General features: G+C 48.6%; 2 protein-coding genes across 2 annotated transcripts in view; one reads left to right on the top strand and one right to left on the bottom strand.

Annotated features, from left to right (window-relative positions):
• Positions 1-34, bottom strand: part of gbf1 (golgi brefeldin A resistant guanine nucleotide exchange factor 1) — a 55,634-nt gene extending 55,600 nt beyond the window's left edge. Inside the window, exon 1 of the mRNA XM_070866382.1 lies at positions 1-34. Coding sequence (XP_070722483.1) covers positions 1-34 — 34 coding nt within the window.
• On the top strand, positions 33-26,642 carry sgpl1 (sphingosine-1-phosphate lyase 1). The gene is made up of 8 exons (XM_070866383.1): positions 33-40; positions 883-991; positions 4,660-4,758; positions 6,785-6,931; positions 9,159-9,397; positions 19,142-19,288; positions 20,814-20,934; positions 23,661-26,642. The coding sequence occupies exons 1-8, from the start codon at positions 33-35 to the stop codon at positions 23,802-23,804; spliced, it is 1,014 nt and encodes a 337-aa protein (XP_070722484.1). The 3' UTR covers positions 23,805-26,642.
• The last annotated feature ends 364 nt before the right edge of the window (positions 26,643-27,006 follow it).

The following is a 27,006-nucleotide window of genomic DNA, read 5'->3' on the forward strand; positions in this document are numbered from 1 at the left end:
CAGCTGTGAAACGCTTTGCAATTCCTGAGATCATGGTCGTGTAGCTGGAGCTAATGCGTGGTTGAGGGTTTGGAAGACTCTGCTTGACTGACACTTTTTGCAATGAATCACCTGCATCAGGCAGGTTGGCGCCTGCCCTCGGTGCAGGCCCTGTGTGGTTTGCTTTCATAGAATCATAGAAATTTACAGCACGGTAGGAGGCCATTTCGGCCCATCGTGTCGAACAGCCGACAAAGAGCTACCCAGCCTAATCCCACTTTCCAGCTCTTGGTCCGTAGCCCTGCAGGTTACTGCACTTCAGGTGCACATCCAAAAACTTTTTAATATGGTGAGGGTTTCTGCCTCTGCCGCCCTTTCAGGCAGTGAGTTCCAGACCCCCACCATCCTCTGGGTGAAGAAATTTCCCCTCAAATCCCTTTTAAACCTCCGACCAATTACTTTAAATCTATGCCCCCTGGTTGTTGACCCCTCTGCTAAGGGAAATAGTTCCTCCCTATCCACTCTATCCAAGCCCTTCATAATTTTACACACCTCAATAAGGTCTCCCCTCAGCCTCCTCTGTTCCAAAGAAAACGACCCCAGTCTATCCAATCTTTCCTCATCGCTAAAATTCTCCAGTCCAGGCAACATCCTCCTAAATCTCCTCTAGTGCAATCACATCTTTTCTGTTATGTGACCAGAACTGCATGCAGTACTCCGGCTGTGGCCTAACCAGTGATTTATACAATTTCAAGCATAACCTCCTTGCTCTTTGTATGTCCTAGCCCGTGGGCATTGCACTCTGTCTTGGTCGCGTTGCTCGCACTGCAACGCTCAGCTCCTTGCACATAACCGAAAACAATCCGGGCCAGCGTTGACTCCACTGTTTTTGTTTCTGTTCAGTGTCGCTCCCATCAGTGCTCATGCTGCTTTCGACAAGGCCGCTCACTACTTTGGGATGAGTATCGTGCACGTACCATTGGACAAGAGAACAATGCAGGTGGATGTGAAGGTAGGTGCTCGATCAGATTGCCTTTTTATGAAATTGCACTGAACTGCTACTTTTTACTGAGATGCCACTAATATCCTGACGTTCAGCACTGAACCTACTACTATGATCCTTTCAGCAGCCTTTAGTTTCAGAGTCATAGCCACGTTACTTATGAAAATGGATTGGAACATAAGAAATAGGAGCAGGAGTCGGCTATTCAACCCCTCGAGCCTGCTCCACAATTCAGTAAGATCCTGACTGATCTTTGATCTCAACTCCACTCCCCTCCCACCCCCCCCCACCCCCCAGATCCCTTAGTTCCCCTAGAGCAGAGAATTCCAAAGATTCACCACCCACTGAGTGAAGAAATTCCTTCTCATCTCAGTCCTAAATGGCCGACCCCTTATCCTGAGTCGATGCCCTTTAGTTCCAGACTCTCCAGTCATCCCCCTCGGAATCTTGCGTGTTTCAAGGATTTGGGTATAAACTGTGGAAAATCTGCATTGAATGCGATGACTATCAGTGTTATCTCTTGCTTATCCTTCTCCACCCCTGTCCCCCCTCCCCACAATGCCGCTGATATCCCGTGTGTCTTGAGGCTGTATGTATTTCGTGATGACTGCCAATATTTAATCATTGCTCAGCGGAATTAGTGAGACAGTTTGAGCCTTCTGGCCGTTGCAAGTGGTTCAGGAGTCCTGCGCAGCTTAATGGGAACGCTGGTCGGTCCTACTTTGACTGATCAAAGCCTGAAAAAAATGTTTATATTGGTCAAATAATATGCTTTTAAAATATATATATTTAGCATCATAGTAATCGGGTTAACATTAAACGGATAGCATTTACAATTACGTTTGTTTAAATGACTATATTTATGCTCTATTTGATCCGGTATCCACCTTTAAATGTGGTGCGTTCTAATACTGTGATTAACCTACCAATGTGTATAAATCATGGCCATTCTCAGGGAGGTGCAGCAGTAATGTTGTTGGTGAAAATAAATATTTAATGGAATATGAATAAGGGCAAACATAACCACACCCGAGCGTGCAGTCTGGTTGAGAGCTTTACTCAAATGCTAATTGTTACATGTAAACTTGTATTTACTCTGTACAGCCACCAGAGGGCTCATCCCCTGGAGTCCCAAAGGATCCCATAATCCCTTGGGAGCACAGGTATTTAAGGAGTTTGGAGGGGCACTTTGGAGACCTGCAATAAAAGACTACGGTCACACTTTACTTTGCGCTCACAGTGTTCAGTCTGACTCTTATCTCTATACGTAACACAAATAGCCTCTCTAATTGAATATTCTGTGTCTGTGTCGACATACTGAAATGCAATTTGAGCCATTGATGTGCCGTGTACAAATGGGATACACCAGCTTTCAAACCACGGCTGTGGCTCGCAAGAGTTCCGTGAGGTCAGTTCTCTGCCTGTTTGGGTCTGCCAGGTCTGGCTGAACCACACCGAGTGCTCTCGGTCTTCGGTCCTCTGACCAAACCGCCCACGACTTTATCCGAAAGAACAACTCCTGCATTCAAAGATCTTTAACGCCTCTCTCCGCTACCTCCAATAATAAGCGCAAGGAGCTGCTGGACTTATTCATTAAGGTTGAGACCATCTATTCCCTCTCCAGTTTCCCTTGTCTGCCAATCCAAGCTCCCCCCTCTAGGTTTCCCCAGCCCTAGCTCTGAACCCCCATCTTTCTTTCGTTTCTCCCCTTATCCCGTCTCTGTACTCACCTTGGCCATGAGACGCACCTCCTGCTCCCTTAACCCTGTCCCCATCCGCCACCCCCCTGCCATGTTAACTGGTATTGTAAATAGTTTCCTCTTCTCAGGACATGTCCCCCTCCCTTTCAAAACCACTGTTATCCGCCCCCTCTTCAAAAGAAAAACTCATCCTTGACTCTCTGTCCTTGCAAACTACTGCCCTATCTCCAGACTCCCTTTTCCTCTCCAAGGTCCTTGAACGCGTTGTCCCCTCCCAGATCCATGCCCAGCTCAGCTTGGGGTTCAAATAAGACATTATGGCCTCTGGAATTCCCTCCCTAAACCTCTCCGCCTGTCTCCCTCCTTCTTCTTGTTTAGTTTGATCACGCTCCTTGTGAACTACGTGTATTTACGTAGCGCCTTTCACATAGTGAAACGTCCCAAAGCCCTTCACAGGAGCATTATCCAACAGGATTTGACACCGAGCCCTGTTAGGAAATATGACCAAAAGCTTGGTCAAAGAGGCAGGTTTTAAGGAGGAGAGAGAGGCGGAGAGGTTTAGGGAGGGAGTTCCAGAGCTTGGGGCCCAGGCAACAGAAGGCACAGCCACCGATGGTTGAGCGATTATAATCAGGGATGCTCAAGAGGCCAGAATTACGGGGGGTGGGGGGGTTGGGAGAAGGAGGCTGTCGACGGGGATTAGAGAGATAGGGAGGGGCAAGGGCCATGGAAGGGGTTTGAAAACAAGGATGATAATTTTTAAATGGGGGCGTTGCCGGACCGGGAGCCAATGCAGGTCAGCGAGCACGGGAGCTGATGGGTGAGCGGGACTTGGTGCGAGTTAGGAAAACGAGCAGCAGAGTTTTGGATGAGCTGAAGTTCACGGAGGGAGGACGCTGGGAGGCCGGCCAGGAGAGCGTTGGAATAGTCAAGTCTGGAGCTAACAAAGGCACGGCTGAGGGTTTCAGCAGTGGAAGAGCTGTGAGGCACATTCTTGGCACATTCACCTTATGGAAGCGCCTTGAGACCTTTTTAGCGCCTCAAGGCTGCTATATAAATGCAAGGAGTTGTTTTAAGGAGTCTAGCCTGTGCGTGCTAACAACAGGGCTTTGCAACAAGAAAGAAAGAAAGACTTGCATTTATATAGTGCCTTTCACGACCACGGAACGTTCCAAAGCCAATGGAGTAGCTTTTTTCTTTGACGGGTAGTCACTATTGTAATTTAGGAAACCCGGCGGACAATTTGCGCACAGCAAGCTCCCACAAAGATCAGTGTGATAATGACCAGATGATCTGTTTTCGTGATGTTGTTTGTGAGATAAATATTGGCCGGGACTCCCCCTGCTCTACTTTGAAATAGTGCCATGGGATCTTTTACATTCATCCGAGAGAGCACACAGGGGCCGTGGTTTAATGTCTCAACTGAAAGACTGCCCCTCTGACAGTGCGGCGCTCCCTCAGTCCTGCCCCTCCGACGGGGCGGCGCTCCCTCAGTCCTGCCCCTCCGACGGGGCGGCGCTCCCTCAGTCCTGCCCCTCCGACGGGGCGGCGCTCCCTCAGTCCTGCCCCTCCGACGGGGCGGCGCTCCCTCAGTCCTGCCCCTCCGACGGGGCGGCGCTCCCTCAGTCCTGCCCCTCCGACGGGGCGGCGCTCCCTCAGTCCTGCCCCTCCGACGGGGCGGCGCTCCCTCAGTCCTGCCCCTCCGACGGGGCGGCGCTCCCTCAGTCCTGCCCCTCCGACGGGGCGGCGCTCCCTCAGTCCTGCCCCTCCGACGGGGCGGCGCTCCCTCAGTGCCGCAGTGGGAGTGCCAGTCTAGATGTTTGTGCTCAAGTGCTGGAGTGGGGTCTTGAACCCTGAACCCTGTGACTCACAGGGCGAGGATGCGACCGCTGACATCTGTTTTTGTTTTTGGAAGGCGCAGGAAAAATGAGACTTGGAAGATTGCTGCAGCTAACCTGACTCTGCTTCCATCTGCAGGCCATGAGAAGAGCCATCTCAAGGAACACGGTCATGCTGGTCTGCTCGGTTCCACAGTTCCCCCACGGTATCATGGACCCGGTCTACGAGCTTGCCAAGGTGCTTTCTGGACCCTGTATTAACAATGCTGCGACGGAAAGACTCCAGCGGGAATTACCCGGCTTTATTTGAAGAAGTTCAAAGCCCTTTTGGTGGAGACGGAAGATGGGAAACTCTCATGTGTTGCTTTTGTTTTTTCCTGTCCGTCCTTTATATAGTTTCACTAAGAATACAGTTGTTGAAAGAGAAATTCTTGGGGATTTGATAAGCACGTCACTCCTGTTTTCTGGAATTGTTTTGAAGCTGTCTCTGTCAGGAAGCCTTTCAATACGATTTCTTACAGATTAATAATGGTTAACTTTGCCGTTTTGTTTTTGCTCCTAATTTTCTTTTTCACTTCAAAGTGAAATGTTTCCCCACGTGGGGGGGATCTAGAACCAGGGAGCATAGTTTCAGAATATGGGGTCGCCCATTTAGAATGGAAATGAGGAGGAATTTCTTTTCTCAGGGTCGTGAATCTTTGGAATTGTGGCCTGGGTCATTGAATATATTTAAGGCGGAGATGGACAGATTTTTGAGCGATAAGGAAGTCACGGGCTATGGGCAGCGGGCGGGGAAGTGGAGCTGAGGCCAGGACCGGATCAGCCATGACCTTATTGAATGGCGGAGCAGGCTCGAGGGGCAAAATGGCCGACTCCTGCTCCTATTTCTTATGTTCTTATGTTTTATATGTTCTTTTGTAAAGACTGATCACCACTGAGGAGGAATCAGGTTTGAGGGAACGGTATTATAGTGGTTATGTTACAGGATTAGTAATCCAGAGGTTCGGACTAATGATCCAGACATGAGTTAAAATCCCACCAAGGCAGCTGGGGAATTTAAATTCAGTTTGGAATAAAAAGCTCGTATCAGTCAAGGTGAAACTATCAGATTGTCGTAAAAACCCACCTGGTTCACTAATGCCCTTTTAGGGGAGGAAATCTGCTGCCCTTACCCGGTCTGGCCAATATGTGATTCCACACCCACAGCTTTGTGGTTGACTCATAACTGCCCTCTGACATGGCCCAGTGAGGCACTCAGTTGTTCAAAGGCAATGAGGGATGGGCAATAAATGCTGGCTTCGCCACTGATGCCCATATCTCGAGAACGAATGGGGGAAAAAAAACTAGTTCCCACAGCGTGTGGGCAATCGGCATTGTATCGCTGAGGCTGGGAGGAAATTATGATCTCTTTTTCCCCCCCCCCCCCCCCCCCCCCCCACCCAGTCACCTTCTTGGCACAATTACCTTGTTGCTGCATAAGATCGGGGGCTGGTAACCGGGCCAAATGACCATTCGTGGTGTGGGAGCCTAGATATGTGAATTCCAGGGTGGGGGGAGGGGCACGCAGGGGGAGAAATGGGCGTTGGGAGGTATGGATTTGGGGGGGGGGGTGAGGAAGGGATCAGTACAGTTAGACTCACCCAGTGCCCATTCTTGCTCCATTCAAACGGGCATCATTTAGCTTGCTGTCACGCACTGGAACCTGAGGGGGCAGAGATTTACTAGAATTGTTACCAGGGATGAGGGCTTCAGTTCATGTGTAGAGACTGGAGAAGCTGGGGTTGTTCTCCTTGGAGCAGAGAAGGTTAAGAGGAGATTTGATAGAGGGGATTTGATGGAATATATCGGGAGAAGCTGTTTCCACTGCCGGGAGGGTCGATAACCAGAGGACAGAGATTTAAGGCAACAGGCAAAAGAACCTGAAGTGACATTATACACAGCGAGTTATGATTTGGAACGCGCTGCCTGAAAGGGCTATGGACCCAGATTCAATAGTAACTTTTAGAAGGCAATTGGAGAATTGGTGGGTTATGGGGAGTAGGGCTGATTGGATCGCTCTGTCACAGAGCCGGCACAGGCACGATGGGCCGAATGGCGGCCTCCTGTGCATGTATGATTCTGTCTGCATTCAGATAACGTGGTGGTTTTATTTTTCAAAATATGTTTTGAAATTCACTCAACTGCTTACAGTTAATTAATGATTTCTCCCCCGTCCCCTGCACCCTTCCCCATCTCTCTCTCTCTCTCTCTCTCTCTCTGTTCAGCTGGCCTGGGATTATGAAATCCCCTTGCATGTCGACGCCTGTCTGGGGGGGTTTCTGATTGTCTTCATGGAGAAAGCTGGTTACTCGCTGTCGCCCTTCGACTTCCGTCTTAAGGGAGTGACGAGCATCTCTGCCGACACGCATAAGGTAGGGAAAAGAAAGGAAGACTTTATATAGTGCCTTTCACGACCACCAATCATCTCAAAGCGCTTTACAGCCAATTAGGTACATTTGGAGTGTAGTCACTGTTGTAATGTGGGAAACGCGGCAGCCAATTTGCTCACAGCAAGCTCCCACACACAGCAATGTGATGATGACCAGATGTGATGTTGATTGAGGGATAAATATTGGCCCAGGACACCGGGGATAACTCCCCCTGCTCTTCTTCGAAATAAGAGTCGTGGGATCTTTTACGTTCACCTGAGAGGGCAGACGGGGCCTCGGTTTAACATCTCATCTGAAAGACAGGCACCTCCGACAGTGCAGCACTCCCTCAGCACTGCACTGGGAGGGTCAGCCTAGATTCATGTGCTCGAGTCCCTGGAATGGGACTTGAACCCACGACCTCCTGACTCCGAGGCGAGGGTGCTGCCCACTGAGCCACGGCTTGGTTACAACTGGCCCACGATGCGTGAATGAGGTTTGGTGCAGGGTGGGATACGGGCAACGGAGTTTCTGGGTGAGCTGAGGTTTATGGAGGAGGTCAGAGGAGAAAAGGAGGCCGGCCAGGGCTGACGAAGAGGTGCTCTTTGCGATGGAAAGGCTTGGCAGTGTCGGCTCGGCATTGAATAGGCTGCGAACATGGTCTGGTTCAGCCTGCGACAGTGGCCAGGGAGGGGAGTGGAATTGGTGGCAAGGGTCGGGAGATTGTGGGTGGGGCGGGAGGTGGTGTGAAGACTAATGCTTCGATTTCCCCAACGTTGAACTGGAGGACATTGGGAATACGTTCCCTCGGCCGCACAGCCTAGTACCGACATTTGCAGTGTGAAATTTTGTGCGTGCGCAAAGCTTGGAATGGGCCACGCAGCCTGTTAATGGGATCGTGCTCCCAAATTTAAAATGAGGGGGAACATTGCATTGGGACTTGTATTGTGTGCCTGCAGAGCATACAACACCACAGCACTTCAAATGCAAGTAATGCATTTGGGGAGGGCTACAAGGCAAGGGAATACACAATAAATGGGAGGACACTGAGAAGTGTAGAGGAACAAAGGAACCTTGGAGTGCATGTCCACAGATCCCTGAAGGTAGCAGGACAGGTAGATAAGGTGGTTAAGAAGGCATACGGAATACTTGCCTTTATTAGCCGAGGCATAGAATACAAGAGCAGGGGGGTTATGCTACAACTGTATAAAACACTCGTGTGGCCTCAGCTGGCATACTGCCTGCAGTTTTGGTCACCATAGTACAGGAAAGAGGTGATTGCACTAGAGAGGGTACAGAGGAGATTTACGAACATACGAAAAATGACGGACAGGTAAAGATCACCTGGTCCAGCGAGCCTGTCCCCCACAATTGCAATACCTTGTGCATCACAACATATACACTCCACCCCACCTGGAACCATGTGATCTCCTGGGAGAGGCAAAAAAACAGATGAAATACCCAGGCCAATTTGGGATTAAAAGAAAATATGGGAAATTTCTCTCCGACCTATCAAGGCGATTGAAACTAGTCCTGTTTACATTTATGGGGATGTTGCCTGGACTGAAGAATTTTAGCCAAGAGGAAAGATTGGATAGGCTGGGTTTGTTTTCTTTGGGACAGAGGAGGCTGAGGGGAGACCTGATTGAGGTGTATAAAATTATGAGGGGCCTGGATAGAGTGGATCGGAAGGACCTATTTTCCTTAGCAGAGGGGTAAATACCCCGGGGGGCATGAATTTAAAGTAGTTGGTAGAAGATTTAGAGGGGAGACGAGGAAACGTTTCTTCCCCCAGAGGGCGGTGGGGGTCTGGAACTCACGGCCTGAAAGGGTGGTAGAGGCAGAAACCCTCACCACAGTTTTAAAAAGTACATGGATGTGCACTTGAAGAGCCGTAACCTACAGGGCTACGGACCGAGAGCTGGAAAGTGGGATTCGGCTGAATGGCTTTGTCGGCCGGCACGGACACGATGGGCCGAATGGCCTCCTTCCGTGCTGTAAATTTCTCTGATATTATCTTTCAAAGCAATTCAACACACGGAAATATCGTTGCCTATATGAGAGATGCAGTAGATTACGAGCTAATGGCTGCACCCATACACAAAAGATTTAAATGAGAGTTCCCCCTGCTGAACTGTTAGTGGGATTGAGTGGGCAGAAAGTTTCATTCTTCCAGTTGCTAGCTTGCTCAATGATTTTTTTTTTTAATGATAATTTCTTCCCCTCCCAGTACGGATACGCCCCCAAGGGTTCGTCCGTCATCCTGTACAGCGACAAGAAGTACCGTCACTACCAGTTCTTCGTCGCTCCCGACTGGCAGGGAGGGATCTACGCGTCGCCCACGATCGCCGGATCGAGACCCGGAGGGATCATCGCTGCCTGCTGGGCGACCATGATGTACATGGGCGAGGACGGCTATGTTAAAGCCACCAAGGAGATCATTGAAACAGCGCGACATATTGAAACACAGTACGTATACTCTGTATAGCCTCACGGTTCAGGTTATGAGCAGCGATTACAGTTTCGGCTTGTTTGAATATCATATAAAGAAAGACTTGCATTTATATAGCGCCTTTCACGACCACCAGACATCTCAAAGTGCTTTATAGCCAATGGAGTGTAGTCACTGTTGTAATGTGGGAAACGCCAATTTGCGCACAGCAAGCTCCCACAAACAGCAATGTGATAACGACCCGATAATCCGTTTTTGTTATGTTGATTGAGGGATTAATATTGGCCCCAGGACACCGGGGATAACTCCCCTGCTCTTTAGTTAATAGAAAGAGTTGCATTTCTATAGCGCCTTTCACAACCTCGAGACATCCCAAAGCGCTTTACAGCCAAGGAAGCACTTTTGAAGTGTTGCAGGAAATTAGGCTTCTGTTCCCTGGAATTTCGATGGTTAAAGGGTGATTGGATCGATGTTTTTAGGAATTTGAAAGGAATTGACAGGGTAGGCAGAGAAACTTTTTTCCCACTGGTAGAGTAGACTAGGACACGGGGGCATAACCTTAAAATCAGAGACAGCCTGGATGAGTTGCAGATTCAACACTCGAAGCTCGACACCATCCAGGACAAAGCAGCCGCTTGATCGGCCCCCCATCCACCACCTTCAACATTCACTCCCTCCACCACCGGCGCACCGTGGCTGCAGTGTGTACCATCTACAAGATGCACTGCAGCAACTCGCCAAGGCTTCTTCAGCAAACCTCCCAAACCCGCGACCTCTACCACCTAGAAGGACAAGGGCAGCAGGCACATGGGAACACCACCACCTCCACGTTCCCCTCCCAGTCACACACCATCCCGACTTGGAAATATATCGGCCGTTCCTTCATCGTCGCTGGGTCACAATCCTGGAACTCCCTCCCTAACAGCACTGTGGGAGCACCTTCACCACACGGACTGCAGCGGTTCAAGGCGGTGGCTCACCACCACCTTCTCAAGGGGCAATTAGGGACGGGCAATAAATGCCAGCCATTCCAGCGCCGCCCACATCCCGGGAATGAATTTAAAAAAGAGAAGTTAGGAAACACTTCTTCACCCCTCCGGTAGAAGTGTGGTACACTCTCTCCCACAAAAGCAATAGGTGTTGCCTCAATTAATTTTAAATCTGAGATTTGCGCACAGCAAGCTCCCACAAACAGCAATGTGATAATGACCAGATAATCTGTTTTTAGTAATGTTGGTTGAGGGATAAATATTGGGCCCAGGACACCGGGATAACTCCCCTGCTGCTCGTCGAAATATTGCCATTGGATCTTTTACGCCCACCTGAGAGAGCAGACGGGGCCTCGGTTTAACGTCTCATCCGAGAGACGGCACCTCCGACAGTGCAGCACTCCCTCAGCACTGCACTGGGAGTGTCAGCCTGGATTTTAATGCTCAAGTCTCTGTTGAACCCACAACCCACTGAGCCATGGCACTTTGGGGGCAAAGTAAAAGTGTGTGAACACCAACAAAGATAATTATTATCCCTGCACCAACATTTCCCTTGTCTGTTAAGCAACGCCTCGATTTCAAAATTCTCATCCTTGTTTTCAAATCCTTCCATGGCCTCCTCACCCCTCCCTATCGCTATAATCTCCTCCAGCCCCACAACCCCTCTGAGATGTCTGTGCTCCTCTAACCCTGCCCTCTTGAGCATCCCTGATTTATAATCGCTTAACCATTGGTGGCTGTACCTTCTGTTGCCTGGGTCCCAAGCTCTGGAACTCCCTCCCTAAACATCTCCGCCTCTCTACCTCTCTCTCTTCCTTCAAGATGCTCCTGAAAACCTACCTCTTTGACCAAGGTTTTGATCACCTGCACTTCATTCTACTTAATTCAAGTCAAACATGCAGGTGCAGCAAGCAGTTAGGAGGGCAAATGGTATGTTGGCCTTCATTGCAAGAGGATTGAGTACAGGAGCAAGGATGTCTACTACAATTATATAGGGCCCTGGTGAGACCGCACCTGGAGTAGTGTGTGCAGTTTTGGTCTCCTTACCTAAGAAGGGATATTCTTGCCACAGAGGGAGTGCAGCGAAGGTTCACCAGACTGATTCCTGGGATGGTAGCACTGTCGTATGAGGAGAGATTGGGTCGACTAGGCCTCTATTTAGAAGAATGAGAGGGGATGTCATTGAAACGTATAAAATTCTGACGGGGTTGGACAGACTGGATGTGGGGAGGATGTTTCCCCGGGCTGGGAAGTCTAGAACAAGGACTCAGTCTCAGGATATGGGGTTGGAAATTTGGGACCGAGATGAGGAGAAATGTTTTCACTGAGGGTGGTGAACCTGTGGAATTCTCTACCACAGAAGGCTGTGGAGGCCAAGTCACTGAATGTATTTAAGAGGGAGATATCGATTTCTAGAATCAAAAGACATCAACGGGTATGGGGAGAAAGCGGGAATATGGTGTTGAGATAGATGATCAGCCATGATCATATTGAATGATGGTGCAGGCTCGAAGGGCCGAATGGCCTACTCCTGCCCCTATTTTCTATGTTTCTATGTTAATTGGCTCGGTGTCAAATTTTTTATCTCCTAATACTCCTGTGAAGCACCTTGGGACATTTCAGTACGTTAAAGGAGCTATATAAATACAGGTTGTTGTTGTGCAGTGTGCATGAAGAAAGACTGCCGAAGAGATTTTAAAACTGTTTTCAGTCCCCACCGCTCTCCAGCACAGATTGCTGAACAAATTGGGTAATTCTAGGCTACCCAGCTCTTCTGGTTTAAAATGGATTTTTTACAGCGTGCTGGTGGTGAGATGCACTGATTGGAAGGATGTTTGTCCCGACCTGCCTGCAGTCTGGTTGGGACTGTGGTTTCAGTGAGAGGTTCTGCAATCCTTGCACGTACAGATGAAGTCAGTAAGCTCCAACCACATCAGTCGCTCAGCCCGGTGACTAAATGGCAAACTCCTGGGTAAAGTGCTCCTCGAGCAAATTTGATTATCAGACATCTCCTATTCAGCAGGCCACCGTATAAGTACATGCACTTACCTCATTTGGGTTGTGACAAAGATGTTTCTCTGGCTCAGTCATGTGCATTCTTTCTATTTTGTTTTGTCTGCCCTGTTCTTTTTGGCCAAACCCTCTCTGGAGTAATAGTGTTCAGTTCTTGGCCCCGCCCGTCAGGGAGGATATGTCGGTCTCGGAGAGGGAGCAGCGCAGATTCACCAGATTGATACCTGGGGCTAAAAAGGGTTAAATTATTGAGGTCAGCTTGCATAGAGTTACACAAGAACATAAGAAATAGGAGCAGGAGTCGGCCATACGGCCCCTCGAGCCTGCTCCGCCATTCAATAAGATCATGGCTGATCTGATCTTGGCCTCAGCTCCTTGAGTATCGAAGGTTGAAGGGTGATCAGGTTGCGCTGTTTAAAACATGAAAAAGATTTGATGGGGTAAATACGGAGAAACAATGTCCTCTGGTGGGCGAAATCCAGAACCAGGGGATATAATGTTAAAATAGGAGCAAGGCCATTCAGGAATGAAATCAGGAAACACCCTTTCACACATAGTAATAGAAATCTGTGATTCTCTCCCCAAACGACTGTGGATGCTGGGCGACAATTGGAGTTTTCAAGACTCAATCGATTTTCATTGTGTAAAGCTATCGAAGGATTATGGAGCTTTAATGTTGAGATCAGCCATGATCTAATTGAAGGCTGGAGCAGGCCCGAGGGGCTGAATGGCCTCCTCCCGTTCCTATGTAACGCTGTCTGATCCTGTGCCCATCAAACGCCACACTGCCAAAACCCTGAGAAATGATTGGGAGTGGGAAGGCTGGCTGGCTCATTCATTGACCCAGCCTCCACAGCTCTCTGGGGCAAAGAATTCCAAAGATTCACGACCCTCAGAGAAGAAATTCCTTCTCATTTCTGTTTTAAAGGGGCGACCCCTTATTCTGAGACTATGCTCCCTAGTTCTAGATTCCCCCACGAGGAAAAACATGCTCTCTGCAGCTACCCTGTCCAGCCCCCTCAGAATCTTACCCGCTTCAATAAGATCGCCTCTCATTCTTCTGAACTCCAATGACTATAGGCCCAACCTGCTCAACCTTTCTTCATAAGACAACCCCTTCATCTTCGGAATCACCCTCCTGACCTTTCTCTGAACTGCCCTGTACAGTTGTAGCGGGACTTCCTTACTTTTATACTCTGGCCCCAATATTCCATTTGCCTTCCTAATTGTTTGCTATACCTACATGCAAATGTTTTGAGTTTCATGTACAACGATCCTTCTGTAACAAAGCATTTTGTAATCTCTCCCTATTTAAGTAAAAATTTGCTTTTTTCTTTTTTCTTCCAAAGTGGATAACCTCACACTTTCCCACATTATGTTCCATCTGCCAAATTTTCGCCCACTCATTGAACCTATCTGTGTCCCTTAGCACATACACTATTGGTGGCCGTGCCTTCTGTTACCTGGGCCCCAAGCTCTGGAACTCCCTTCCTAAACCTCTCGGCCTCTCTTTCCTCCTTTAAGATGATCCTTAAAACCTACCTCTTTCACCTTTTCTAATATCTCTATGTGGCTAGGTGCCAAATTTTGTTTGATAACGCTGCATTGTTTTACAATGTTTGAGGTGCTATATGCATGTAAGTTGTTGCTTGCTGTAGTCTGCGACTGCTGAGATCAGCAGTCAGACAGAGGGGTGAGTCGAGTGCTTGTGACTGGATTCCACACCGTGTGGTTCTTTTGAGTCACTGGGAAGCTGCAGATGGTTTAACGTCTCATCCGAAAGACGACGCCTCCGACAGTGCGGCACTCCCTCAGCACTGCACTGGGAGTGTCTGTTTCGAGTTTGTGCTCCAGTCGCTGGAGTGGGACTTGAACCCACGACCTTAAGGAGACCATACCTGGAGTATTGTGTACAGTTTTGGTCTCCTTACCCAAGGAAGGATATACTTGCCATAGAGAAAGTGCAACGAAGGTTCACCAGATGGGGGGGGGGGGGTGAGGAGGTGGGGATTGTCCTTTGAGGAGAGATTGAGTAGACTATGCCTATATTCTCTGGAGTTTAGAAGAATGTGAGGTGATCTCATTGAAACATACAAAATTCTTACAGGGCCTGACAGGGTAGATGCAGGGAGGGTGTTTTCCCCCTGGCTGGGGAGTCTAGAACCAGGGGTCACAGTCTCAGGATAAGGGGTAGGCCATTTAGGACTGAGATGAGAAATGTCTTCACTGAGGGTGGTGAATCTGTGGAATTCTCTACCCCAGAGAGCTATGGAGGCTCAGTCTTTGAGTATATTCAAGACGGTGATCGATAGATTTTTGGATATTAAGGGAATGAAGGGATATGGGGATCGGGCGGGAAAGTGGAGTTGAGGTCAATGATCAGCCGTGATCTCATTGAATGGCGGAGCAGGCTCGAGGGGCCGAATGGCCGACTCCTGCTCCTAATTCTTATGTTCTGACTCCAGCTGTGGAATAATCACGGGGGCTCCCTGTGTGAGCCCCTCCCACCACAAAACCAGAAGCACAAAATACTTGAAACCGGCTGCCTGTTGCCTTCAGAGCCTCCCCTCGAGGCCTTGCGTTGTCACCGAGAGTTTTGGTTCGCAGGCCGCATTGTGCTGACTCTGCAAAGAGTGACTGCCCCAGAACGGCACAAAACATCAACATTCCCAAGTAGACAGCATCTTATTGTTCGAAAAAAAACGGCGTACCGCACAGGAACTGAGGTCATAAATCCTTACATTGGTGCGTTTGGCCCGCGTTGTTCCCTCGTGTAATGGGCAGTGTGTCAGCCTGTGTGTCCTGACAAGGAAAGGGACAAATGATGGACAGCTAAGATCTTGTTGAGTAAGAGATACAATTAACATCCGGCTTCCATGGTTGCTGGATGATTGAAAGAAAGGCACTTAAACAAATATCTGCAAATGGAGCGAAGTGCAAACAGGGCTTAAGATAATGGGACCCGGGGAGTAAACGCGTCCATAATTTCACCCGTGACTGTCTAAACAAAGAACGCGGCCAATAGTCCAAATGTGTTGACTCCCAAAGATTGGGAGGCGATTAAATCGGAGCTCCCACCTGTAAACGAGCGAGGGGGCGCATTTTGGGTTCGCTCGAGCAGAATGGGAGTTGTGCTGACTTGCACGGTTGCGGGTGTGAACACCATCAGTTGTGGTGTTGAGCCGATGAAGGGAAGATGTTGCTCTGCCTTGACTAGTTTTTCACAGCTGCACTCTGTTTACCAACAACAGACCTCCATTGTTCTATTTCTAGTTGCACGAACCCTCGCGGAAGCAACTTGCGTCCACTGTATTGACTCGCTTTAGTTTGAATCCCAGTTTAATCTGCTTAAAATGAAAGACCTTTCTGGGCCAAAGACAGAAATAATTTGCATTTATACGGCGCCTTTCACCACCTCTGGTCGTCCCAAAGAGCTTCACAGCCGATGAAGCACTTTTTGAAGTGTAGTCGCTGCTGTAATGTGGGAAACGCGGCAGCTGGTTTGTGCTTCCACAAACAATCATTGTTGATTGAGGGACAAATATTGGCCAGGACACCGGGGAGAACTCCCCTGCTCTTCTTCGAAACAGTGCAGTGGGACCTTTTACGTCCACCTCCGAGGGCAGACTTTGTTTAACGTCTCATCCGAAAGACGGCACCTCCGACAGCGCAGCACTCCCTCAGCACTGCACTGGGAGTGTCGGCCTGGATTTTGTGCTCTCTCTGGATCGGGGCTTGAACCCACAACCTTATGACTCCGAGGCGAGTGTGCTGCCCACTGAGCCACAGCTGATAGACATTTAAGATCACGGCAATGTACAGAGCCATTGCAGTCCGTCTGGCTGGTCTGAAACCTGAAAGATAAATACAGTACTGTAGTTAATCCTTTGTATCCCTCAATCCCTTCTAACACCAGGAACCAGCCAGAACCCCCTCGAGCTTGTTGACAGAGTATTCTCCATAGTCTCCCTGTTCCACACGTTCCCCAATCTCTGTAAATACAAGTCTTTGGGCTAAGTGGCTACAATGGCACAACACACATGGTTTAAATATAAACCTCAAGTGAGATGGATTGATGCCGACGACTGTCTGAGATCAATAACTCCACAGTGGGAGTGTTGCCCTGGATTTTAACAGCTTTCGGTGACATCGAGCAGCAAAGCACGAACTATAAGAACATAAGATATATCGGAGCAGAAGTCGGCCATTCGGCCCCTCGAGCCTGCTCCGCCATTCAGTAAGATCTTGGCTGATCCAATCCTGGCCTCAGCTTCACTTCCCTGCCCGCTCCCCATAACCCTTGACTCCCCATCATTCAAGAATCTGTAGCTCCACCTTAAATATATTCAATGACCCAGCCTCCACAGCTCTCTGGGGCAGAGAATTCCACAGATTCACCAGAGAAGAAATTCCTCCTCATCTCCGTTCTAAATGGGCGCCCCCTAGTTCTCGATTCCCCCACGAGGGGAAACATCCTCTCTGCATCTACCCTGTCAAGCCCCCTCAGAATCTTATACGTTTCAGTAAGTTCACCTCTCATTCTTCTAAACTCCAGTGACTATAGGCCCAACCTGCTCAACCTTTCCTCTTAAAACAATCCCTTCATCCCAGGAATTTCCTGAATTCCGCATTGTCCAAAGTGGTGTTTGGGCAAAGTACCTCGGTTATTTATTCTGCTGGAGCTGGTCACTGGGGACTGGACGCACGACTGTAGGAAACGCAGCAGCCAGTTTGTGCACAGCAAAGGCGCGCAGTCAACAATGTGTTGATAACCACGTGATCTATTTTTAGTGATGCTGATTGAGGGATAAATATTGGCCCAGAACACCGGGGAAAACTCCCCTGCTCTTCTTTAAAATAGTGTCCGTGGGATCTTTCACGTCCGCCTGAGGGGGAAAACGGGGACCTTGGTGTAAAGTCTAATCCAAAGGATGGCACCTCCGACAGTGCAGCACTCCCTCAGCACTGCACTGGGAGCATCAGCCTACATTTTGTGCTCGAGCCCATGACTTTCAGACTCTGGGGCGAGAGTGCTACCTGACGCCTAAATTAAATGAGTGCGCTCCGTAACATTCTGAGAGAGGATACAGAAGAAACTGTAAGCTCTTGGAGGTGAAAAGGTTCCACATGAAACTCCTGGAGTGCCCTTGCAGCTAAAGTACTTGTGCAAGTTGTTTCCCCGTCCTCTGGCTCCATCTTGTGGCTCAGTTCTGTCATTGACACGAGAGGTTTTGCAAAACAAACTGACTCATGACCTTAAAAAAAAACCTCAACAAGAACGACGTGTATTTATATAGCGCCGTTGACGTAGTGAAACGTCCCAAGGTGCTTCACAGGAGTATTATGCGATTTAAAAAAAAATTGATACTGAGCTTCATAAGGAGATATTAGGGCAGGTGACCAAAAGCTGGGTCAAAGAGGTAGGTTTTAAGGAGCGTCTTAAAGGAGAAAAGAGAGGCGGAGAGGTTTAGGGAGGGAGTTCCAGAGTTTGGGGCCCAGGCAGCTGAAGGCACGGCCACCAATGATGGAGTGATTATAATCAGGGATGCTCAGGAGGGCCGAATTAGAGGAGCGCAGAGATCTCGGGGGGAAGGGGGGCTGTGGGGCTGGAGGAGGTTACAGAGATAGGGAGGGCCGAGGGCCGAGGGCCATGGAGGGATTTGAAAAACAGGATGAGAATTTTGAAATCGAGGCGTTGCTTAACCGGGGGCACAGGGGGTGATGGGTGAGCGGGATTTGGTGTGAGCTAGGCCACCACAAATGCAGTGAATCCAAAATAGATTTTGGGGAAGTTTACAGAATAGTACGAGGTACTGGAATGTGTTGATTGTGTTATGCCCTAGCAAAGAACCATCACTTTCAAGAGAGGAGAGGCGAAAATCACAGACAAATTCTCTCCCCATTCCCCAACACACCCATATCGAATTACTTGTTCTGACCAACATATTCCAGCAGCCTCCCTCTGCCCCTGCCCCAGTAAACTACACACTCACCTCTTCCCCCTTCTTCACTCTGGGTTTCAACCTCGGCCCAACACTTGGGAATGTTCTCTCCGAACCTCTCTGCCTTTCCCTCTCCTCCCTCCCTCTCCTCCCTCCCTCTCCTCCCTCCCTCTCATCCCTCCCTCTCATCCCTCCCTCTCCTTCCTCCCTCTCCTTCCTCCCTCTCCTTCCTCCCTCTCCTTCCTCCCTCTCCTTCCTCCCTCCCTCTCCTCCCTCCCTCTCCTCCCTCCCTCTCCTCCCTCCCTCTCCTCCCTCCCTCTCCTCCCTCCCTCTCCTCCCTCCCTCTCCTCCCTCCCTCTCCTCCCTCCCTCTCCTCCCTCCCTCTCCTCCCTCCCTCTCCTCCCTCCCTCTCCTCCCTCCCTCTCCTCCCTCCCTCTCCTCCCTCCCTCTCCTCCCTCCCTCTCCTCCCTCCCTCTCCTCCCTCCCTCTCCTCCCTCCCTCTCCTCCCTCCCTCTCCTCCCTCCCTCTCCTCCCTCCCTCTCCTCCCTCCCTCTCCTCCCTCCCTCTCCTCCCTCCCTCTCCTCCCTCCCTCTCCTCCCTCCCTCTCCTCCCTCCCTCTCCTCCCTCCCTCTCCTCCCTCCCTCTCCTTCCTCCCTCTGCCCAGTTTTCTGTCCCCTCCTAACTTCCCTCCCGGTTCTGGGAGGTGCTTTGGGCAGATTCAGAGAGTGAAAGACGTTGCCTATCGATGCAAATTGTTGGCTCAGCTTTTTGTTTCTGTGCGTTAAACTATTCCTTGTTGTTTCTTGACCTTTTAAAGGTTGAGGAAAATAAAGGAAATCTTCATTTTTGGAAAGCCTGAAGTGTCTGTTGTGGCCATTGGCTCCGAAACTTTCGATATTTTCCGGCTATCGAACGCAATGACATCCAGAGGATGGAATCTCAACACCTTGCAGTTCCCTTCCAGGTAGGTGTTACTTACACACACACACACACACACACACACACACACACACACACACACAGCACTTCATGATCAGGCCTGTCATAGAAACATAAAAAATAGGTGCAGGAGTAGGCCATTCGGCCTTTCAAGCCTGCACCGCCATTCAATATGATCATGGCTGATCATTCACCTCGGTACTCCTTTCCTGCTTTCTCTACATACCCCTTGATCCCTTTAGCCGTAAGGGCCATATCTAGCTCCCTTTTGAATATATCTAACAAACTGGCCTCAACAATTCTCTGCGGAAGAGAATTCCACAAGTTAACAACTCTGAGTGAAGAAGTTTCTCCTCATCTCGGCCCTAAATGGCTTACCCCTTATCCTTAGACTGTGACCCCTGGTTCTGGACTTCCCCAACATCGGGAACATTCTTCCTGCATCTAACCTGTCCCGTCCCGTCAGAATCTTATACATTTCTATGAGATCCCCTCTCATCCTTCTAAACTCCAGTGAATACAGGCCCAGTCGATCCAGTCTCTCCTCATATGTCAGTCCTGCCATCCCGGGAATCAGTCTGGTGAACCTTCGCTGCACTTCCTCAATAGCAATGTCCTTCCTCAGATTAGGAGACTAAAACTGAACACAATATTCCAGGTGTGGCCTCACCAAGGCCCTGTACAACTGCAGTAAGACCTCCCTGCTCCTATACTCAAATCCTCTCGCTATGAAGGCCAACATGCCATTTGCCTTCTTCACTGCCTGCTGTACCTGCATGTCAACCTTCAATGACTGATGTACCATGACACCCAGGTTTCGTTGCACCTCCCTTTTTCATAATCTGTCACCATTCAGATAATATTCTGCCTTCATGTTTTTGCCACCAAAGTGGATAACCTCACATTTATCCACATTATACTGCATCTGCCATGCATTTTCCCATTCACCTAACCTGTCCAAGTCATCCTGCAGCCTCTTAGCATCCTCCTCACAGCTCACACCATCACCCAGCTTAGTGTCATCTGCAAACTTGGAGATATTATTCTCAATTCCTTCATCTAAATCATTGATGTATATTGTAAATAGTTGGGGTCCCAGCACTGAGCCCTGCGGCACCCCACTAGTCACTGCCTGCCATTCTGAAAGGACCCGTTTATCCCGACTCTCTGCTTCCTGTCTGCCAACCAGTTCTCTATCCACGTCAGTACATTACCCCAATACCATGTGCTTTAATTTTGCACACCAATCTCTTGTGTGGGACCTTGTCAAAAGCCTTTTAAAAGTCCAAATACACCACATCCACTGGTTCTCCCTTGTCCACTCGACTAGTTACATCGTGGCAGAAATGAACATATCTTTACTTACTGACCACTCGCTTGCACAATAGTAGAAATATTGAGGGGCGCGGGGGGACGAGGTCACACGATATCCGGACTGTCTCCCGTCCCCACGCTGAGCCCTGCTCCTGCGACGCAGAAACCCCACCACCAAAACGAACCTATGGGAGTGTCCACGGTTGTGTTAACGCGGATTGCCTCTTCCCTTTCAGCATTCACATCTGTGTGACACTCCTGCACACCAGGAACAGGGTAGCTGATCAGTTTGTGGAGGATGTCTGTCAGAGTGTGGCCGAAATAATGAAGAATCCCGATGAGAAAACCACCGGCAGGGTAAGCATGCTACGGCCTTTCGCAGAAAAGTTTTGGTTTATCAACAACAACAACAACAAGATCCGGCGTACTTATATAGCGCCTTTAACAAAGTAAAACATCCCAAGACGCTTCACACAAAGTTTTACACACAGCCACATCAGGAGATATTAGGGCAGGTCACTCATTGGAGTTTAGAAGAATGAGAGTCGATCTTGTTGAAACATATAAAATTCTGAGCGAGTTTGACAGGGTAGATGCAGAGAAGATGTTTCCCCTCGTGGGGGAATCTAGAACTAGGGGGCATAGTTTCAGAATAAGACGGAGATGAGGAAGAATTTCTTCCTTCAGAGGGTTGTGAATCTGTGGAATTCTCTGCCCCAGAGAGCTGTGGAGGCTGGGTCATTGAATATATTCAAGGTGGAGATGGACAGATTCTTGAACAATAAGGGAGTAAAGGGTTATGGGGAATGGGCAGGGAAGTGGCTGATTTGAATGGTGGAGCAGGCTCGAGGGGCCGTATGGCTGACTCCTGCTCCTATTTCTTATGTTCTTATGACCAAAAGCATAGTCAAAGATATAGGTTTTGAGGAGAGAGGCGGAGAGGTTTAGGGAGGGAATTCCAGAAGTTGAATGAATTTCTCTGCTGCATGATGAAGGTATTCTGGACGTCTCCACCTCTCCGAGTCTATGGGCCTCTCATCCAGGCTCTGGAGGCTCCTCCCTAAAGCTCTCATCCTTTACACCACCTTAAACCCCAGCTCCCAGGATTGCTGCTTTTGGCTCGCGCCCACGTTTTATAATCAACCTCTATAAAGCGTCTTGGGACGTTTCACTACCCTTTAAAATGTCAGTTCCAACTCATTTCAGCATCGTTCCTGCTCCTCAGTGTTTAAGGAACTTGCAAGTTTTAATTTCACTCGTACATGGGCTGCAAAAAATTGCATTAAAGGAAACCGATAATGCAGAGGAGGATAAATTTAAAAAACACTCAAAATTGCAGTTAAAAGATCAGAAAAATGACCCGCTGAGCTCGAAAATCTGGTCGCGATGTCGAGGGAGCCCCGACCAAGCGCGATGGGAGGATATTCGCGTTTGCGAGTTGGGGCGGGGCAGATTGGTGGGCAGGGCAGGTTTTTGGGGCGGAGATTCGTTCGGCCGGAGGGTTTGATTGTCAGGCGTGAAAGATTGACGAGACTCTAGCGTATTGAAGTTGCTTGCGCAAACTCACTCACGCAAAAAAAAATTCACGATCTTTTAAACCCCGCAATTTGATAGTGTAATGTAGTAAGAGGATGCTCACAGATTTGTAGCGCTGTTGCATCACGTCACGCGATGTTGTTCACAAGACTCAATAAAACCCCAGCCAGTTGGGTCTAGGTCATCCATTTGTGGATGCAGTTGTGAGCCTGATGGATGAACTGGTAATGTGTAGTGTGATTGTTAAACCATTGTTAATAAACCAACTAGTTCTTAATAGCAATGTGTTGCTATGAATTATTAAGCAAAGAACCCATGAAGCAAATACATCACAGGTGGTGCCCAGATTATGGGTGTGTCTGGGAGTGAATGCGATGGGACTCCAGGCCATAGTACATTACACCAGAATAAACTAACTGTAGGGAACATTCTAAAGAGGTTGCGCTGTGTTTACAGTATAGAGTGCCTGTTGTCAAACTCAGTTGCCCGTCTCATAACTCGCACCAATTCCCATTCACCCATCATCCCCATGCTCGCTGACCTGCATTGGCTCCCGGTCCGGCAACGCCTCGATTTTAAAATTATTATCCTTGTGCTCGCCCCGCCCTGTCTCTGTAACCTCTGACAGCTCTTCCGAGATCTCTGCGCTCCTCCAATTCTGACCTGTTGCACCTTCCCGGATATAATCGCTCCACCATTGGCGGCCGTGCCTTCAGCTGCCTGGGGCCCTAAGCTCTGGACTTGCCTCTTTAAACCTCTCTACCCCTCTCTCCTCCTTTAAGACGCTCCTTAAAATCTACCTCATTGACAAAGCTTATGGTCACCTGTCCGATCTATCTCCTTATATGGCTTGGTGTCAAATTTTGATTGTTGATGTTTTAAAGACGCTATATAAATGCAAGTTGTTAGTTGTCATGGATACCTATTGGAGTCCATCAACCAGCCTGATCTCTGTTGTAGATCCACCTCAGCGGGTTAGTTGGCTTGACCTGTAAGACATAAATAAACATAAGGACATAAAAACGAGGAGCAGGAGTAGGCCATTCGGCCCCTCGAGCCTGCTCCGCCATTTAATAAGATCATGGCTGATCTTCGACCTCAACTCCACTTTCCCGCCTAATCCCCATATCCCTTGATTCCCCGAGAGTCCAAATCTATCGATCTCGACCTTGAATATACTCAACGACTGAGCCTCCACAGCCCTTGGGGGAAGGGAATTCCAAAGATTCACCACCCTCTGAGTGAAGAAATTCCTCCTCATCTCTGGCCAACCCCTTATCCTGAGACTGTGACCCCTGGTTCTAGACTCTCCAGCCCGGGGGAAACATCCTCTCTGCATCTACCCTGTCAATCCTTCTCAGAATCTTACATGTTTCAATGAGATCACCTCTCATTCTTCTAAACTCCAGAGAGTATAGGCCCAATCTACTCTCCTTATAGGACAACACTCTCATCCCAGGGGTCAATCTAGTGAACCTTCGTTGCACCAACTGTGAGGCAGGTATGTCCTTGCCCGTGTCCTGATTTAATTTCCTCTCTCCCTGCAGGGTGCTATATACGGCATGGCACAGTCCATTCCCGACCGTTCCCTGGTGACGGAGATATCGCATGGATTCCTGGATTGTCTCTACAGCACTGAACTCCCCGGCGATGAGAAAAATCACATGAATGGAGACTCGGCACAACACTGAAAAGAGAAAAAAAACACCCCCCCCACAAGTTTTTAAAAAGAAAATCATGGATTGGGTGGCAAAGGAAATTTCGGAAAGCAACCCGAGAGATCTGAGGTGTTGAGAATCGAATTCTCTTCCGTGATTTTTTTTGCAGACTCCGCGGAAATCTGGGAAAATGCAATCGGAGACGCGCTGGGGATGACATCAGTGATCTTTATACCACTTTCGAAGCCTAATAAGCCTTTACTTTGTACTTTTAAAATTTTAGCCCCAAAAATAGTATCTTTGGCCTGGAATCCTATATATGGGGGAAATGTGAAATCGAATCATTTATATAAAACAAAAAGAAAATGCAAAGATGTTTGTGAACGGTGTTCCTGTAAAGTGAGCATAGGTTTTTACCGAGGCAGCGATTCAGTGACCGATGCAAGTGGCAATTCACCTCAAAATGCCTTTCTGATTTTCGTTTTGTTATTGAGAAGGAATGTTTTGGCAGAATCATTCTCAAAGGAGCGAAACCGTGTTTGTGTGTTTGGAAGTTGCTGCTACTGGCGATAACTCTGAACGGAATCTTGCGATAACAGCAGCAGTACGGTACGGTACGTTACTGGTGGTGGGGGGGGGGGGCGAGGGTGAGAAGTTATTTGGGCTGAGTCGTTCGGGTGGGGGGAGGGGGCGGGCGAGTGATTAACCCTTTACCGCTCACCTGTAGGGCAGGTAATGGTCCACCTGGAACGTACAGGTGACCCCCTGCCCCCACGAAGACAACACCTTGAGTTGCTCCCAGTTAACTGAAGACGGTTTTAAATCCGAGATAGACACGGTTACAATCACTGACGGACAAGAGGTGGATTTTTTCACTGCCGTAGAAATTACCTTCAGACAGTTTTAAAAAAAAAGAAAGATTGCTGTGCAATTTTTTTTCTGATTGTTTAAGATAATCAAATATTATGAAACAGATGTGATTTTAAAAAAAAAAACTCACACACACACCCGGATCGCTCCTTTGAGACCCTGTGAATAAAACTCATTATCCATTTTTGTGCTCACTGCTCACTCCATTGTTGTCATTTACGGTCCGATTATTTCAGAACGTGTTGCAGTCTGTGTTTCAGTTGTATTAGTGTCATGGTAGCGATGTTCTGAAATGCTGTATGTCTTGTAGTGGGTCCACGCACAGTGCCATCGCTTTACAGGGGAGTGCCTGTGAGTAATTGCATCAAGATTTTAACGGTACTTTAATGCTATCTTTAAAAAAAAAACCATGCTGATTCTTACTAATCCTGAGATGCTTGAACAATAATCCCTTTGTTAACCAGCCCCTCTGCGCACACGACCACAAACGGTTCTGCCTCAGTTAGCCTTTAATAAAACACATTCCGATGCGCGCTCCCCAAATCAAACTGTTGCCAAGCGAAACTCTCTCGTTGACCATTTCCGCTTTATTTTTCCAAGGTAGTGGTCTCACGGTAAGTCCCTTTACGCGGGGGAACTTGAATGTGTAAACTTGTAGCCTAAAGCTGCGTGAAATTCCCTCTGATTTGGACTGGGACATGCTGGCAATGTTGGGCTGTAAATGGGCACCCACCTTGGGCAAAGCAGTTGATCTGCGTACCCCAGCGATGGTGAGCCCCAACCATCTCACTTTATTTCCCCCCTTGCTGCGAGCTTCTCCGGGGTAAAACAAGTGACAACATGAACCAACCTCCCCTCCCCACCCCCTCCCTTAACCCCACACACGCGCTGTTCTTTCCACCTTCTTGCACAGAGTTCCCGGAGTGTAACTAAGATTGAACCTGCTCCCCTGCGGTGAATGGAAAGCAGCATACTTGTTCAGCACGCCGCTCCCAAACGGTTTTGAACCAGAATCAGACCAGTTACCCGTAATGACTAACGTGAAAGGGCTGCATTTCACACTGTCTTAATAACTTGTCGTGTGTTTTCAAAAAGAAGATTTGTGCACAATTTTCTGACTTTTGATACAAGGGCTTCTACCTTTCTAAAAAAAAAAAATTGCGCTAAGATCACTGGTTACTGGGGTCCCTCGCTAACCCAGACGTAACACTCTCATCGTTTGGCCTTGAAGAGTATATAAACCCATTCCCTTGGCTACATTTTTGTTCACACGAACCTGAGGCAGGATGTTCTGTGACAACCGAGTGGTTATAGCTCTGGGAACTCTGCCACAGTCTGAATAACTGGCCTGGTCACCATGCGCCTCTCCACACGAGGAGGAAACGCCAAGAAGATTTGGTCGAGTTCACAAACTAGTCGGGAACTTTTGTTGTTTTTTCTCCTGCCCTTTATCAAGACAACATTTCTTTTTTCCCTCCACCACACATTTCCAATAGGGGTGGGGGTGGATATACTGACCCAGCAACGATCTTCGGTTTGCAGACAAGTGTGACTCGGCTGCAATAAGGCAAGTCCTTTCCCGCCCTTGTATTGCTTTGAACCATCTCCTGTCCCACATTGTTTCAGTGGAATCCGAGTCGCACGTTGTGTGTGGTGTCCCTTTAAGGATGTGTGTGTGGGGCGCTGGCTTTTTTTTTTGAGACGTGAACTTGAAAATCTCACAACCCTACCGGGAATTATTGCCAGACGGTTAGCCAATGGGATGGCTCTATTTTAATTGTCAGTTTACTAGTTGGAACAGTTCCAGAGCAACCTTGTGTGTATTGTGAGGTTTATGGTATCCCTCAGGCGGGGGTGGAATTCCGACATCTGGGTTATTGGCACCCGGACAAACCGTGCACCTCTGCATTACTCGTGTGCAAAATGATACGAATTAATTCCTTGTATTATGTATTAACAAGTTTGTCATTGAGATTTGGTAATAAACTTAATTTGTTGAAACCGTACGAGTAGTTTGTGTCTCTCGCCCTGTTCACCTTCATTGCTGTCGGTTTCCCTTCTCCTGTTTGTACATTTACTCCCTTTTGTTCTTTCCCTGGCCCCCGTTTTTCCCTAACTCGTCACTTGCTTAAAAGCTACTCATCGCTAACACCTTCCAGTTCTGACGAAAGGTCATCGAGCTAAAACATTGACTGTGAGACTCGCTCCACAGACGCTGCCTGACCCGCTCAGTGTTCACAGCAGTTGCTGTTTTCCCAATTGCCAGCGTTGGCGGTATTTTGCAGTTGATGTATTTTGCATGTTGGACTCTGAGCTTGTGGTAACAAGCTACTACACATTTCTGATCATAATTCCACAAACCTAT

This window comes from Pristiophorus japonicus, chromosome 22 (genome assembly GCF_044704955.1).
Source record: "Pristiophorus japonicus isolate sPriJap1 chromosome 22, sPriJap1.hap1, whole genome shotgun sequence".
Classification (NCBI taxonomy): Eukaryota; Metazoa; Chordata; class Chondrichthyes; family Pristiophoridae; genus Pristiophorus; species Pristiophorus japonicus.

Coding starts and splice junctions, on each gene's coding strand:
- sgpl1 (XM_070866383.1), top strand. Junction 4,759..6,784: donor CGGTCTACGAGCTTGCCAAG/GTGCTTTCTGGA, acceptor CTCTCTGTTCAG/CTGGCCTGGGATTATGAAAT. Junction 9,398..19,141: donor GCGCGACATATTGAAACACA/GTACGTATACTC, acceptor GACCTTTTAAAG/GTTGAGGAAAATAAAGGAAA.